The 13496-nt window shown below is 44.7% G+C and overlaps 2 protein-coding genes across 4 annotated transcripts in view; one reads left to right on the forward strand and one right to left on the reverse strand.

Annotated features, from left to right (window-relative positions):
• The window catches only part of NXNL1 (nucleoredoxin like 1), a 15361-nt gene extending 14510 nt beyond the window's left edge, over window positions 1-851 (reverse strand). The window contains exon 1 of the mRNA XM_069083150.1: window positions 745-851. The gene's annotated coding sequence lies outside the window, so the exon portion shown is untranslated. The remainder of the gene's footprint in view (window positions 1-744) is intronic.
• SLC27A1 (solute carrier family 27 member 1) overlaps window positions 1-13420 on the forward strand; it is a 17649-nt gene extending 4229 nt beyond the window's left edge. For all 3 annotated transcript variants that reach the window (XM_069083142.1, XM_069083141.1, XM_069083143.1), the window contains exons 3-13: window positions 2021-2415; window positions 2990-3151; window positions 3333-3402; window positions 3780-3871; window positions 3997-4106; window positions 10419-10628; window positions 10921-11047; window positions 11171-11308; window positions 11591-11755; window positions 11886-12032; window positions 12169-13420. In XM_069083142.1, the coding sequence (XP_068939243.1) occupies window positions 2021-2415; window positions 2990-3151; window positions 3333-3402; window positions 3780-3871; window positions 3997-4106; window positions 10419-10628; window positions 10921-11047; window positions 11171-11308; window positions 11591-11755; window positions 11886-12032; window positions 12169-12326 (1774 nt within the window). In that variant the 3' untranslated portion in view covers window positions 12327-13420. The remainder of the gene's footprint in view (window positions 1-2020; window positions 2416-2989; window positions 3152-3332; window positions 3403-3779; window positions 3872-3996; window positions 4107-10418; window positions 10629-10920; window positions 11048-11170; window positions 11309-11590; window positions 11756-11885; window positions 12033-12168) is intronic.
• Window positions 13421-13496: the final 76 nt, after the last annotated feature.

The raw sequence follows: 13496 nt of genomic DNA on the forward strand, positions 1-13496 counted from the left end.
GGGGAGAGAGGGCAAGTACTATAGGGACAGAACGGGTAGGGGGAAGAGGAGAGGTGATGGTAGGGCAGAGCTTGGGAGGGGAAGGTGGTGATAGAGCAGAGGGAAAGGATCAGAAGAGAGGGAACAGTGATAGGGGAGCTAGTGCCAGGGTAGAACTGAAACTGGGGTGGGGGGAGGTGATGCAGAGGAGACTCCTTAGGACTCCCAAGATAGCTGAGCCCTCTGAGTACTCAGGTTACAGCCCACAGTATCTTTACTCTTTCAGGGCCTTTAAAACTTGATTCTCCCTAATCAAATATTTAACCAGTTTTCTTTTTTGGCTCCCCATGGCTCACCCCCATTCTACCTGGTAAATGGCTTTTGGCCCCTCTACCATCTTATTTTGAGCTCTCAATTTTCCCAGGCTCTCCTTGGCATGATCTCCCAGATTCCCTTCTCAATCCTTCCTGTAGTTAGTTCTCCTTTGCCCTTCCCTTCATCCTCAGGAGTTACAGTATTACTTAGTTCAGTCCTTCAGTAGGAAACCTTAATCTAGTTTATGTTTTCTACTGACATTGAGGTAGCTGGGAATGTATGTTCTTTATGACTCAGAGAGAGAAAGAGAAGGGTATGCAATGACCATTTAAAATAGGAATTTAACCCAAAGTCTTCTAAAAGGGAATGTAAAAAACTATCTTTACATGTAATTGGAAAAAATAAAATACTATTAAGGGGAAAAAATAAAAAAGGAATTTACCAACATACCTTTGCAGATTGTCTTCAAACTACCTCAGAAAACTGAGTGATGATTTGGTGGTTGTATTTATTGAAGCACAATAACATGGATTCCCCTGCTAAACAGGTTAATCCTGTATTTGGGGATACGTCAGACAAGATGGTACACATCCCCAACACAACAAGAATTTATGTTCTTTGGTTTAACTCGATACACCTTTATTCAGTCCTCAGAAATCTGTCCCTTAAGTCTTCTAGAATATTTGGATCAAAAAAGTTTCTCTTTCCTATTCCTTCTCCTTCCTTCTTGCATTTATCTCTACATTTCTTCTCCTTAGTCTTCATCCCCTACCATTTAAGTCATGACTTTTTTCTTAAAAGAGTTGAGGACTTGATAATATATACATCCTTACCTCCAGTCAGGAGAGGAGAATGAATCTGTTGCCTCTCATCTTCCTATACTGCAGCTAATAAGCATGTATTCTCTGGAAATCCAAAGTATGAGAACCAGAGCTAAGTATCTCTTAGTTTAATTGGATCTTCTGGACTGACTGGGTTCTGACTTTAACAAAAGAAGACATCTTCTTTAATCATACTAAATAAACTACAAAGGAGCTTCTTTGGGTCCCAGTAGATTAGTCCTCAAGACCTGGGGTGGCCTCTTTGTAAGACTCTTCTATGAGATTTACATGAGCATGCTACTTTGAGTTGTATGTAATTAGAAATTATATTATGAAGTTTTCTTTGAGCTAAAAGATCTCCCAATGGAATTAGGAATATAATGGCTAATAAGTACTATTTAACTACACAGCTAATTATATATCTTATACCAAAACAATTTTTATATTTTCATATCAAAACATGAAATATATCAAAATTTTAAATTTGATTTATTTACCAAAAATTTGCTTAATCGTTCAATAAATATATAATTTTTTAAGTACCTTCCATATGAGTACTGTGTTAGGTACTGGGGATACCACAACAAAATTGAGACAGTCCTTGCCTTCAAGGAATTTGCATTCTACTGGATTATTATTGTTGCTTATTCTTTTTACCTGCCTCATTGGTCACTGCCTACTTCAGAAGGAGAAACTGAGGCAGAGGCTGCTCCAAAGTCACATGGTAAATGTATGCTGCAATGGTCCTGTGACCATTACTCTTCCTTGCCTTGCTCCTCCAAAAAAGTATTTGTGTGTTTCTTTTTGGGTGAAGCAGTGCTTTAGGGCTACATGGCACATAGGAGTGGCGGCTGCTACAGCTTCTGTCGCATAATCTTCCTGATCTCTTTTCTTGTCTGCTGCAGTGGCCTCTCCGTGCTATGCAGTGTCCGCTATGAGCTCCGACGCCACCAACAGGCCAGGCACACCATCCCCTACATCTTCCAGGAGGTGGCCAACCGACAACCACAGAAGGTGGCCCTAGTAGATGTGGTCAGTGGAAAGCAGTGGACGTTCCAGCAACTGGATGAGTACTCCAATGCGGTGGCTAACCTGTTCCTGCAGCTTGGCTATGGGTCTGGCGACGTAATTGCCCTGTTCCTGGAGGGCCGGCCTGAGTTTGTGGGACTGTGGCTTGGCCTTGCCAAGGCAGGAGTGGAGGCTGCCTTGCTCAATGTGAATCTGCGGTTGGAGCCCCTTACGTTCTGCCTCAGCACTTCAGGGGCCAAGGCCCTGATCTTTGGGGGGGAGCTAGCAGCTGGTGAGACTGGGGGTGGCACAGGGGGGGTCAAGCCCCACAGTATCAAGGCAAAGGTTACTTTTTTAGTCTGGGGGAGGACTTTTGGAGGTAGGAAGAGGGAGAGCATGGCTCAAAATGGTGAGTGACTGGTGGGATCTGGGAGCCAGTAGGGTCTTGGGGGAGGGAAGCTAGTAAGACTGGACTTATCAACTCTGGCTTTTGAAAAGCATTCCCTGACTGTTTAGGCAAGTGAAAGGTTTGACCTTATGCTTAGGAGAAAAGAACATTACATGCATGTCCAGGTATGTCTGTAGCCTGGGGCTGACAATCATGTTGGTAAGCTAGCACTTGTAGGTATGTCTGGGGGCTGGGTCTGACAGGCACGTCTTTGGGCTGGAGCTGAAACATGTTTGTTGACTGAGGTTAACAGGCATATTGGTGGACTGAGGAGTTCATGTCTGTGATCTAGTAATTTCAGGTGCCCTGAGGCCAAGAGACATGACTTCAGGCTAAGGTTAATAGGCATGGCTATGGACCAGAGGTGGCCATGTGTCTGCAAATTGGGGCTAATAGGCATACCTTTCATGTGTTCTAGCTATTTCAGAAGTGAGTGTACAGCTGGGGAAAAACCTAGTGAAGTTCTGCTCTGGGGACTTTGGGCCTGAAGGTGTCACCCCTGATACTCACCTTCTTGATCCTATGTTGAGTGAGGCCTCCACAGCACCCCCTATGCAAGTGCCTCCTAAAGGGATGGATGGTAAGTCTGGTTTTGGGGTTACCCTTGACACAGTCCCTGCCACTACCTCTAATTTTGGTCTAGTCCTATTTGCCTTTTCCCTCTCCTTCCTCCTTCCTCCATTCCCATAGCCCCATCTTCACCAACAAATCCCACAGAGCTCTTGGCTCCTCCCACTCCTGATGCTTCCCTTTCCTTGCAGATCGTCTCTTCTACATATACACTTCTGGCACTACTGGGATGCCTAAAGCTGCAATTGTAGTACACAGCAGGTGGGACCAAAAGCTGAGTAAGGATCTGGACACTGAGGATACTTGCTTCCTCAACTGCTGTTTTCCCCCCTTGTGCTTTCCAGCCTTAACACTTTTCCACCTTCCTAATTTATCAGCTCTGCTTCCTTGTTTCTGTCCTTGTCCCAATCTCAACTTGGCCCCTTCCATGCAGTCCTTCTCCTCAATCCTGCCCTCTCCCCACATCCTCCAGCCCCAGCTCTGTTTCCACACTGTATCCATCTTGGTTTCAGCCCTGCCACCACCTCATGTGTCTCAAGCATGAGTCTCACCCCTTCCCCACACCTGTCCCTGCTGAAGTCTTCTTAGTCTTCTTTCCCATGTACCCCCTCCAGCCTCACTTCTCCTCTCTTATCCAGATACTATCGAATTGCAGCCTTTGGACACCATGCCTACAGAATGAAAACCTCAGATATAATTTACAATTGTCTCCCTCTGTATCACTCTGCAGGTACTGAAGGGAATGGGGTTCAGCAACTAATGATGTAGAGTCGACCTTGGGAAGGAAGGGGGGAGGAAGGGAGTGAATGGGTGGCTCTGATGAGGCTTTTAAGGCTAATCCTAGTCTCTTTGCAGGGAATATCATGGGGGTAGGGCAGTGCCTTCTCTATGGGCTCACAGTTGTGATCAGGAAGAAGTTCTCCGCCAGCCGCTTCTGGGAAGACTGCATCAAGTACAACTGCACGGTCAGGGCCCCTTCCCCCCCAGAGACACTGGTGTCCTTACTGTATTTATGTCCCCAACCAGCTCTTTCTACCATATCAGTTTCCCCTGTCAGCACCTCATTTGACTATTTCCTTCCATGTCTCTTCCTTCTCTCTTCTCCCCACGTGACTACTACCATCTCATCCCTTCCCTGCTTTATTTGTGCTTCCTTGTAAGCATTAGGGACTATGTACTGGTACCAGTACCTAGGGACACTGTGCGGTCCTGGGTTAGACTTTTTCATTTGGCTCAGGGATTAGTCCAAATGCTCCTCTCTCAGTTGCCACACCTGTTACTGCTGATCAGCCAAAGTTTCTCTCCTGAATGGCAATGAGCCTTCTCAGCTTTTCTCTTTCTCTTCCCCAAAGCAAGTAGTCAACCCTTTTGAGGATTTTTAAGGGTTTTCATTTGTAGTGCCTGAAGAAAAACAGACAGTGGGTAAAAATAATAAACATAAGGAAGGTCCCTCTACTAAAGCTCTCCTCTAGTGTCTCATCATAGCATGGAGGTGGCCCTAGGTTTTTGAAGGCTTTGCCAGTGGAGTATAAACCCTGGCTTTTTCTTTCAGTCATTTTTAGTCTTGTCCAATTCTTCATGACCCCATTTGGAGTTTTCCTGGCAAAGATACTGGAGTGGTTTGCTATTTCCTTCTCCAACTCATTTTACAGATGAGGAAACTGAGGTAAACAGGGTTAAGTGACTTGTCCAGGATCACATAGCTAGTAAGTATCTGAGCCCAGACACCCAGAAAGAGGAATCTTCCTGACTCCAGGCCCAGTGTTCTATTTACTGTGCCACCTAGCTGCCTTTAAGTTCTGGCAGGTCTTACCAAGCTGGAAGGGCATTGAGGCCTGGTAACCTGGTGTTTCTTCTGTCTAGCCAAAAGGCTATGAATGGTTTTAGCCCCAGAAAGTGGAAGATTATCTGCTAAGGGTCATAACCTATATGGGTATGCATATACAATATTTGTAGACTAGCAACTGAAGACAAAGGAATATTTTAACAACTCTAGAGACAGTGCTCACAGGAAGGAAGTCACAGAACCTAGAAGTATTGAAGCAGGTGTGGAGAGAGAAATCTTCAAGATCTCCCAATATATGTCCCCAATGTTGGTATTGGCTCTTCTCTTGGCTTTTTCACCAACTATTCCTTTGTTTCCCCAGGCTAGTAGAGATTTTAGCAGACCATTAACTCAGTATGATAATTCAGTGGAATAATCTTGCAACCAAAAAGGCTAATGTCATAATAGACTAAGTTAAAAGAAGGACAATGTACAAGACTGTGGAGGTGGTGATCCTAAGATGGTATTTGTAAAACTTTTAGCATAGTACCTACCACACTTAGGTGCTTAATCAATACTTGTTCCTCTCCCTTTCCCCTTCCTGTTCAGCTCTGCCCTGATCAGATTACAGCCAGAAGGCTAAGTTCAGTGCCACATTTTAGGAAGGACATTTGTGAGCAGTAGAACAGCCAGGATGGTGAAGGGCTATGAGATCATGCCAAATGAGGATAGGTTGCCTGATGAAACTGAAGATGTTTGACTCAGAAAAGAGAAGATTTAGGCAGAGCCTTGATAGCTGTCTTCAGACATTTGAAAGGCTGTCCTGTGGCAGAGGTATTAGATGAGTTCTGCTCAGCCCCAGAGGGCAGAATTAGGAAAATAGGCAGAAGCTGCAGAGGTGAAAAAAATTCCTTAACAGAGATACCCCAAAGTGGAACAGCCTACTTATTACTCACTACACGTCTAGCTAAAGGTTGGGGGAGACCACAGACACAGGTGGACAGCTGGGGCGAGGTCTGACTAACCCATTCTTCAAACATTCTTACAAGTCATCTCAGTATCTAGATGAAGAGTAGTAGTACACTCTGTTTTGGGAGTAGGAAGGTCGAGATTCTATTTTTTGAAAGTCAGAGTGTTAAAATGTTCCTTTATCTTCAGTTGCTATTCTACAAATATTATACATGCATCCTCATGGCCTTCTCCTAAGTATGTTGTCAAGTATGACTCTGTAATCACTTCCTAATAAGCAGAAGTCAAAAGGTCCCTCACAGAGCATATTATAAACAGGATTCATGTTTTGGGTAGGGGTTAGGCCTTTGGGGTCCTTGTCATCTCTGAGATTCTCTAGGCCCCCATTTTGTGTTTCCTCCTACCTTCTGTCTTGTCACTAATCCTGGAAGCATAAAATAGAGGTGTCAGTACTGGACCTTTGCATTCACAGATAACTCAAGTGGGATAGAGCAAATGTCATACTGTTTTCACATCTTCTTACTAGGAAAGTCAAGTTAGATTGGTTCCCTGATACATGTATCTCCCACATCCTCATGTCATACTGAATTAATGTAATTTGCAGACAGATTTGCTAGGTTGGTAGATAATAGTGTTTCTTTATGTCATTAAAGCATTAGGTGGGATTGCTGTGTTAGATGGGACGTTAAATTAGAGATTTCTAGGGTCTCTTCCAATACTATGAGAAAGTCTCATATTCTTGTGCATATAATCATGATATGTGGGCTGGATAACAGGAAAGCAAATTCACAGCTGGCTGAACAACTATCCCAGTAGAGGACAGTTGCCTATCACTCCTTGTCAACAATGAGGTACCATGCCATGTCCTTTTTTTTTTTTTTAAGCAATCGGGGTTAAGTAACTTGCTCAAGGTTACACGGTCAGTTATTTCTGGGTGTGGTGCTGAGTGTCTGAGCCCGGGATTCAATCTCCAGGTCATCCCAACACTGGAGCCGGTGCTCTTACTCGCTGTGCTACCTGGCCACCCCACCATGTCCTTTTTGATATTTTGTATTGTATCTGTTTCAAAAACTATTCCTTTTCGATAATTATAGAAACGACTTAGATGAAGACACAGAAGGCATGCTTATAAGATTTTATAGGGGACATAATACTAAGAGGGACAGCTAACTTAATAGGTGACAATTAAAATTTAAAGTGATCTCAACAAGTGAGAAAGTGAGGTCAAATCCATGAAGAAGTTTCACAGGGATAAATGTAAAGTCCTGAATTTAGATTAAAAAATCCTATACATCTGCATATGTACAGGATTTGGAAGGTATGATTTGGTAGCAGTTCAGATTTTAGAAATGGGAGTTTCAGTTTATCACAAACTTATTTTGTTTATCATTAACAATGTGACCTGACTAGCAAAACAGTGGTTGTAGTCCTGGGCTAGGACAAGGTGCTCTTAACCTAGGATCAGTGAACTTTTTTAAAATATATTTTGATACTATATGTCAATATAATTGGTTTTCTTGGTAAGTATTTTATGTAGTTAAAAATATGATTTTGTGAATGGGTCCATATGGTTCACTAGACTACCAAGACATGAAGAACCCCTGCTCTAAACCAAGGGAGATGACATTTTCTTCAAAGGTCACACCAGGGGTGGCTAGGTGGCGCAGTGAGTAAGAGCGCAGGCCCCGGAGTTGGGAGGACCCAGGATCGGTTCTGGCCTCAGATACTTAACACCCGAACACACACACAAAACTGGCCGTGTAACCTTGGGCAAGTTACTTAACCCCAATTGCTTAAAAAAAAAAAAGTCACACCATGCCTGAAGTATGTGTTCAATTCTGGACACCACATTTTAAGAGGAATTTTGACAAATTCTTCCACAAAAGTTTTCTTGAGTTCTCAGACTATATCAAAGCACTCTGGTATGTTTTACCAGTCAGTTTATCAGCCAGCCTCCATGTTTAGTGCCAGCAACAGCTTGTACCTGCTATGCAAGGACCATACTGGCCCAGATACAGAGAGGCTCATTACCAGAGGGTTGGCTACCAGATAGGAATTTTTTTGGCCATAGCAACTCATGAAAGAAACACAAATACAAAATGTCCTTTAGTCCTAGATAACCCTCTTCTGCTTTGTCTGCCAGTGATAGAAAGGGGGCAAAGGATGCTAAGAATCCCAGTTCTTAGACTGTCTACCAACATTAATTTACTAATTGGATTATTTCACTGGAATTCTATATTCCAGTCACCAAGCTGGCATACTACCTGAGCAACTGAGCCATATCTCTGTTGACCTAAATGATGGACACTTTGGTGGATATGTGATGTCTTTGTTATGAGTACTTCCTCCCAAGCTAAACCCAGCACAATCCAATAAGCATTTCTTAACCTGCTAAATACAACCTTCCCATCCTGTGTATCTCTGTAAGCCCACCACAGGGTATCCATATAACATGCTGAAGGCCTCTGTCTCTAGTTCTTGACACTGCATAGCTATCCATGCAGCTGTCCACCAGTTTTACCTTGCCTTCACTCTGACTGGAACATTTCTTTTTTGTTCATGTTTTTCTGTGATGACATTCTTTGCTTCCCAGTCCCTCAATTTTGGAGAACTGAAGCCTGCTCACATCCACCACATACCTCTCAGTTGCCCTTTGGGTGATTTTTAATTTCAAGTCTTTAGACACTGTGGTATTCCATGATTCACAGCCATAGTACTGGCACATTGGTATTTAAAGAAAATGCTAGAAAATTATACCAGAAGACATAAAGATGCAGCTAAATGGAAAGATGGTTCACAGGTCCTCCTTAGAGAGGGAAATGAAGGATTTGGCACAGTTGGATTCATCGTGCCCCTAAAATCAACAAGGAACATAACTTCCTAGGAGAGGTTGGAGTTCTTTTACAATGAATCAAGAAAACATCTCCATGAAGATGATTATAGCTTATGCTCCAACCTTTATTGCAGATGATAAAGTAATACAGAACTTTATGAAGAACTTGACAGTATTCTCCATATTAAGTATATATGTACTTTGATATAATATACTGGATGCTTCAGTGCAAAGGTTGATATGGCAGAGAATGGCAAAAAAAATTGTTGAAAACGTAGTTTGAGATTGAGAAATGAAATAGAACAAAGGTTTTAGGATACGCAGATCCATGCATTCTCTTTTTCAGTAGAGTTGGAAGGCTCTGGACATAATGAGCATTGAAGAACATCATAATACTTAATTAAAGAATGAATTAATGATCTTTTCTTTTTCTTAAAGCAGCTGTTTCCTTTTTTTGCTTTAAGTTAGAGAATGTGTGGCTCAGGGAGGGTATAAGGAAGGAGAAATGAAAAGATAAAAGCAGGCTGAAGTGACTTCTGGGGCTGCTGCAGGCACAAGCAGAACTCCTGACATCCAGGAAGGTGTTCTCTCCCCTGAGAGGGCCCCTACTCTTTTTCATTGTATTCTTCAGGGGATCTGAGAAGCTGCAGACTTCAGAAGATGCTCTGTTTTGGTCAAACTGAGACCTGAGAGGTTGTGGTCAAAAACAGGGCTATCCCTGACTGAAGAGAGTCCTATTTCTTCTCCCCTACTAAAGCTTTCATCACATATGTATCCACAAACATACTGGGGCATCAGAGATTTGAGGGCCACAGAGCCAGCTAGTCAAGCAAGGTCTGGAATGAAGGACCTTCCCCTTCTCTTGTTTCCTGTCAGGGTTGATTCTTGCCACCAGATTCCTTTTCCTTGGGCCCCTTCTCTGGGGTCTTCAGCAGGGCCAGTTTTTTGGGCAAGCTGGTACTGGCTTTCATCATAATCTTATGTTCAGTCTTCTTTTGGATACCAACCTCCAGGTCCTTCTTTAGTTTTTGTTGCTGGATAAACTGGGCCTTTTTGGGGACTATGATTTGCCTGCCTTTCTTTGAGCCCTGGCAGGCTGAAGAAGCAGTTGCCACTGATGCCTTCTTGTCTGGCCTCTGGGCTTGAAACTTCTGCTTCCCTTGAGCCATTTCCGAGCCTCCAGACCGCAGAAAAGAAACCCATAAGGCACCGAATTAATGATCTTTTGAAATGGGAGGTGACTGGTTCCTAATATGGGCATCATTTCAGAAGTGCCTGTCTGTTCAGTCAGATCAGCTGGTTAGAGCAAAGGTCAAAAATCAGTCCTGACTGCTACTTACTTGTATGTGATCTGTCAGCTCAGTATGAGGAAGAACTGCTGCTTAACAACTCAAGTGTAGACAAAGGAACTGGATGCATTCTAGATGATGAACTCCCAGGCATTAGAAATAGTCAAATGGAGGCGTAATGACCCTCTTTAGTTGGACTGGATGCTCTCTAAGGATCCTACCAATGCTGATCTTCTCTGAGGGTGTCTGTTTTCCCTTGTGTTTGCTCCTCCCCCCTCCATATTTAATGCCTCTAACACATTTATTCCTGACAAATATCAAGTGCCATCTCATCCATGCCCTCTGCTATGTGTCCCCCAGTGACATCTCTCTCCTGCCACAGTAATTTTACTCATGTTCTTTCTTCCCTACCTCTTATCAGGTGGTCCAGTACATTGGTGAAATCTGCCGTTACCTTCTGAAGCAGCCTGTGCGACCTACAGAGAACCAGCATCATGTGCGCCTAGCTGTGGGCAATGGACTCAGGCCTGCCATCTGGGAAGAGTTCACTGGCCGTTTTGGGGTCCAACAGATTGGAGAATTCTATGGCGCAACTGAATGCAACTGCAGTATTGCCAACCTAGATGGAAAGGTGAGGAGGGCAAGTAGGAACTAGGGGAGGCAGGTGAGAACCAAGGGGGGGGGGAAAGGGAGGGGGGGAATTGGCACTGCTGGGCATGACCATGGAGGATGTGGAGGATTGGAGGGAGCTGAAGTTGAGAACTTCCAAACTCTACAGGGTGATCATATCTAAGTATGGCATGAAAGATGAGTGGCAATGCCTATGGGGTAAATAATCCCCAACCTTCCCCCTACACCGCCACCCCCAAGTTCTTCACTCAGCTTGAAACCTTACATTTTCTCTCCCCTTCTACCTGAACTAGGTGGGGGCATGTGGTTTCAATAGCCGGATCCTGCCCAATGTGTACCCAATCCGCTTAGTGAAGGTGAATGAGGATACAATGGAGTTGCTGAGGGATGCCCAGGGGCTCTGCATTTCCTGTCAGCCTGGTGAGGGGGAAGGGGGGCAGTATCTACTCAGCACCTAATTAAATCCTCAAGTACTGGATCATTTCCACTTCCCAGAAATCCCAAATCTATTCTGTGGCTGACATATATACTTTTGATGTCTAGGGGAGCCTGGCCTTCTGGTTGGGCAGATCAATCAGCAAGACCCAATTCGTCGGTTTGATGGGTATGTCAATGAGAGTGCAACCAACAAGAAGATAGCATATAATGTGTTCCAGAAAGGGGACAGTGCCTACCTCTCAGGTACTGCTAAACCTCATCACCGAGGTATCCCTCAAACCCCATTTACTTCTCAAGCACTCCCTAAGCCCTACCTACCTTAAAGGAACTGTTTATCTCACCTACCTCTCTAGTATCTTGCTTCTTTACATACCCTTGAGGTACTGCCCCACCTACTTCTTTGATACCTTCTGAAATGGTACCCTGGGTAGGGACTAGTTTTGTATAACCTAGGACAGAAATTTGGGCATAAGATCCCCTAGCAGTATTCCACAGCAGCTCACCTTAACATCTCTGTCCCAACAGGAGATGTACTGATGATGGATGAACTTGGCTACATGTATTTCCGGGACCGGAGTGGAGACACATTTCGCTGGCGTGGGGAGAATGTCTCCACAACTGAGGTGGAAGGCGTCCTAAGCCGTGTTCTGGGCCAGACTGATGTTGCAGTTTATGGGGTGGATGTGCCAGGCAAGGAGCCCGGGTGGGAGTTGGGAGAATGTTATGGGTTGGGAAGTAGTTTTGGGGAACCTTGGGGACTGAAAGGCCTGGAGAAAAATCTAGGGCCTGGGAACATTCTCAGTATATAACCCCATTGTAGGAGTGGAGGGCAAGGCTGGAATGGCTGCCATTGCTGACCCTCATGCTACACTGAACCCCAATGCGCTGTACCAGGAGCTACAGAGAGTACTTCCACCATATGCTCGGCCCATCTTCCTTCGCCTCCTGCCTCAGGTGGACACAACAGGTATATTCATATCTTGTTATTTATTTAATTTCATACCATTTTGATTTTTATAGCTCTAGGGCCTTGCCCTGTCATGGGGGCCTCATTCCACATCACCCTTTGCTAGCTGGGTAGTTATTTCCTACTTATCCCACAGGCACCTTCAAGATCCAGAAAACACGGCTTCAGCAAGAAGGATTTGACTTGCACCAGACCTCAGACCGACTCTTCTTCCTGGACCTGAAGCAAGGGAAATATATTCCCATGGATGAAAATGTCTACACTGGCATCTGCACAGGAGCCTTCTCCCTTTAACGGAGCTTGCTGCCCCATCCCTTACCCTCTACTTCTCTGGCAGTGGTGGATGGGACTGAGGACAGAAACCATACCCCTGCCCTGGACCCATCCAGTCTCCTCCTTCCCAAAGAATGGGTGTGGTGGGGGGGAGGGCATAAATTCACCTAATGTGATTTGTCAAAATTGCTTCCTAATCCCCTCCTTGACCCTTCCCTCAGGTCCAGGGCTCTGGTTCAAGCAGGAGCTGAAGTTGGACAGGACTTGAATGGGATCCAGCAGAGGATCCTTGGGGTTGCTGGAGTATTTGAGGGTTGGGTTGTAGCCAAGAGGCCCACAAGGTTCCTGAGCATTTCAGCCCATGTGGTTCCTTGGATGTTTTCCAAATGAGAGTTTGATACCCTATCACAGGATGCTGAGTGTGGGTCTGTTGGCTCTTCTCCCAGGGCTCTAGGGGACTCCTGACAAACAGGCTGTCTTGGGGGGGTGGGGGGGTGGGATGGGGCAGGGTATGGGGAACTGCCAGAAGAGCCCTGTCTTGTCTGGCCTGCTTCAGCCTGGTCAGCAAGGGTTATTTCTCTGCTTTTCTTTGCTCCTTAACTACAAACTATCCCAGAGAGGAGAGCTACAATGTCAATGCCTCTTTTGCACAGACGGGGCCATTCCTGCCTGTTTTACTGGTTGTGCCTTAAGGAACCTTCAGTCATTAAGTCACTGTGTTCCAGTACTTACTTTTAACTCAGTTTAAGCTTCAGGAGTGGACTTTCCTTCATCCCTTACTCAGTGTTGATTGGTGGGGACAGTGCTCCTGTGGACAAGTGGACTGGTCTGTGTGCTTAATCCAAGTTAACTGGAAATCTCATATATTTGATCTCTGACCTCCAGTGGAAGCCCCCAACCCAGTCCTGCTGACAGCTACCATTCAGAAGCCCTTGCTTGTCCCTTCTGGTAGTGACTATGCAGATATCCCGGTAAACGTCTTTCTGGTAGCGACCAACTGACGATCCAAGAGCTCAGGCTGGTGATGAGCACATGCATCTTGCAGGTGTTTTCAGGCATGGCAATTTTATTTTTTAGTTTGAGTTTAAAAAAATAAACTTGAAAACAGGCTCTGATGAAGACGTTTAAGTTTGGTCTTGTGACATTAGAATACTTTTATCTGACGCGCTTTTCGAACTTTATTCAGAGAGA

Source organism: Petaurus breviceps, unplaced genomic scaffold (assembly GCF_028583685.1).
Source record: "Petaurus breviceps papuanus isolate PSGF00001 unplaced genomic scaffold, PetGlider_PUasm1.0 172, whole genome shotgun sequence".
Classification (NCBI taxonomy): domain Eukaryota; kingdom Metazoa; phylum Chordata; class Mammalia; order Diprotodontia; family Petauridae; genus Petaurus; species Petaurus breviceps.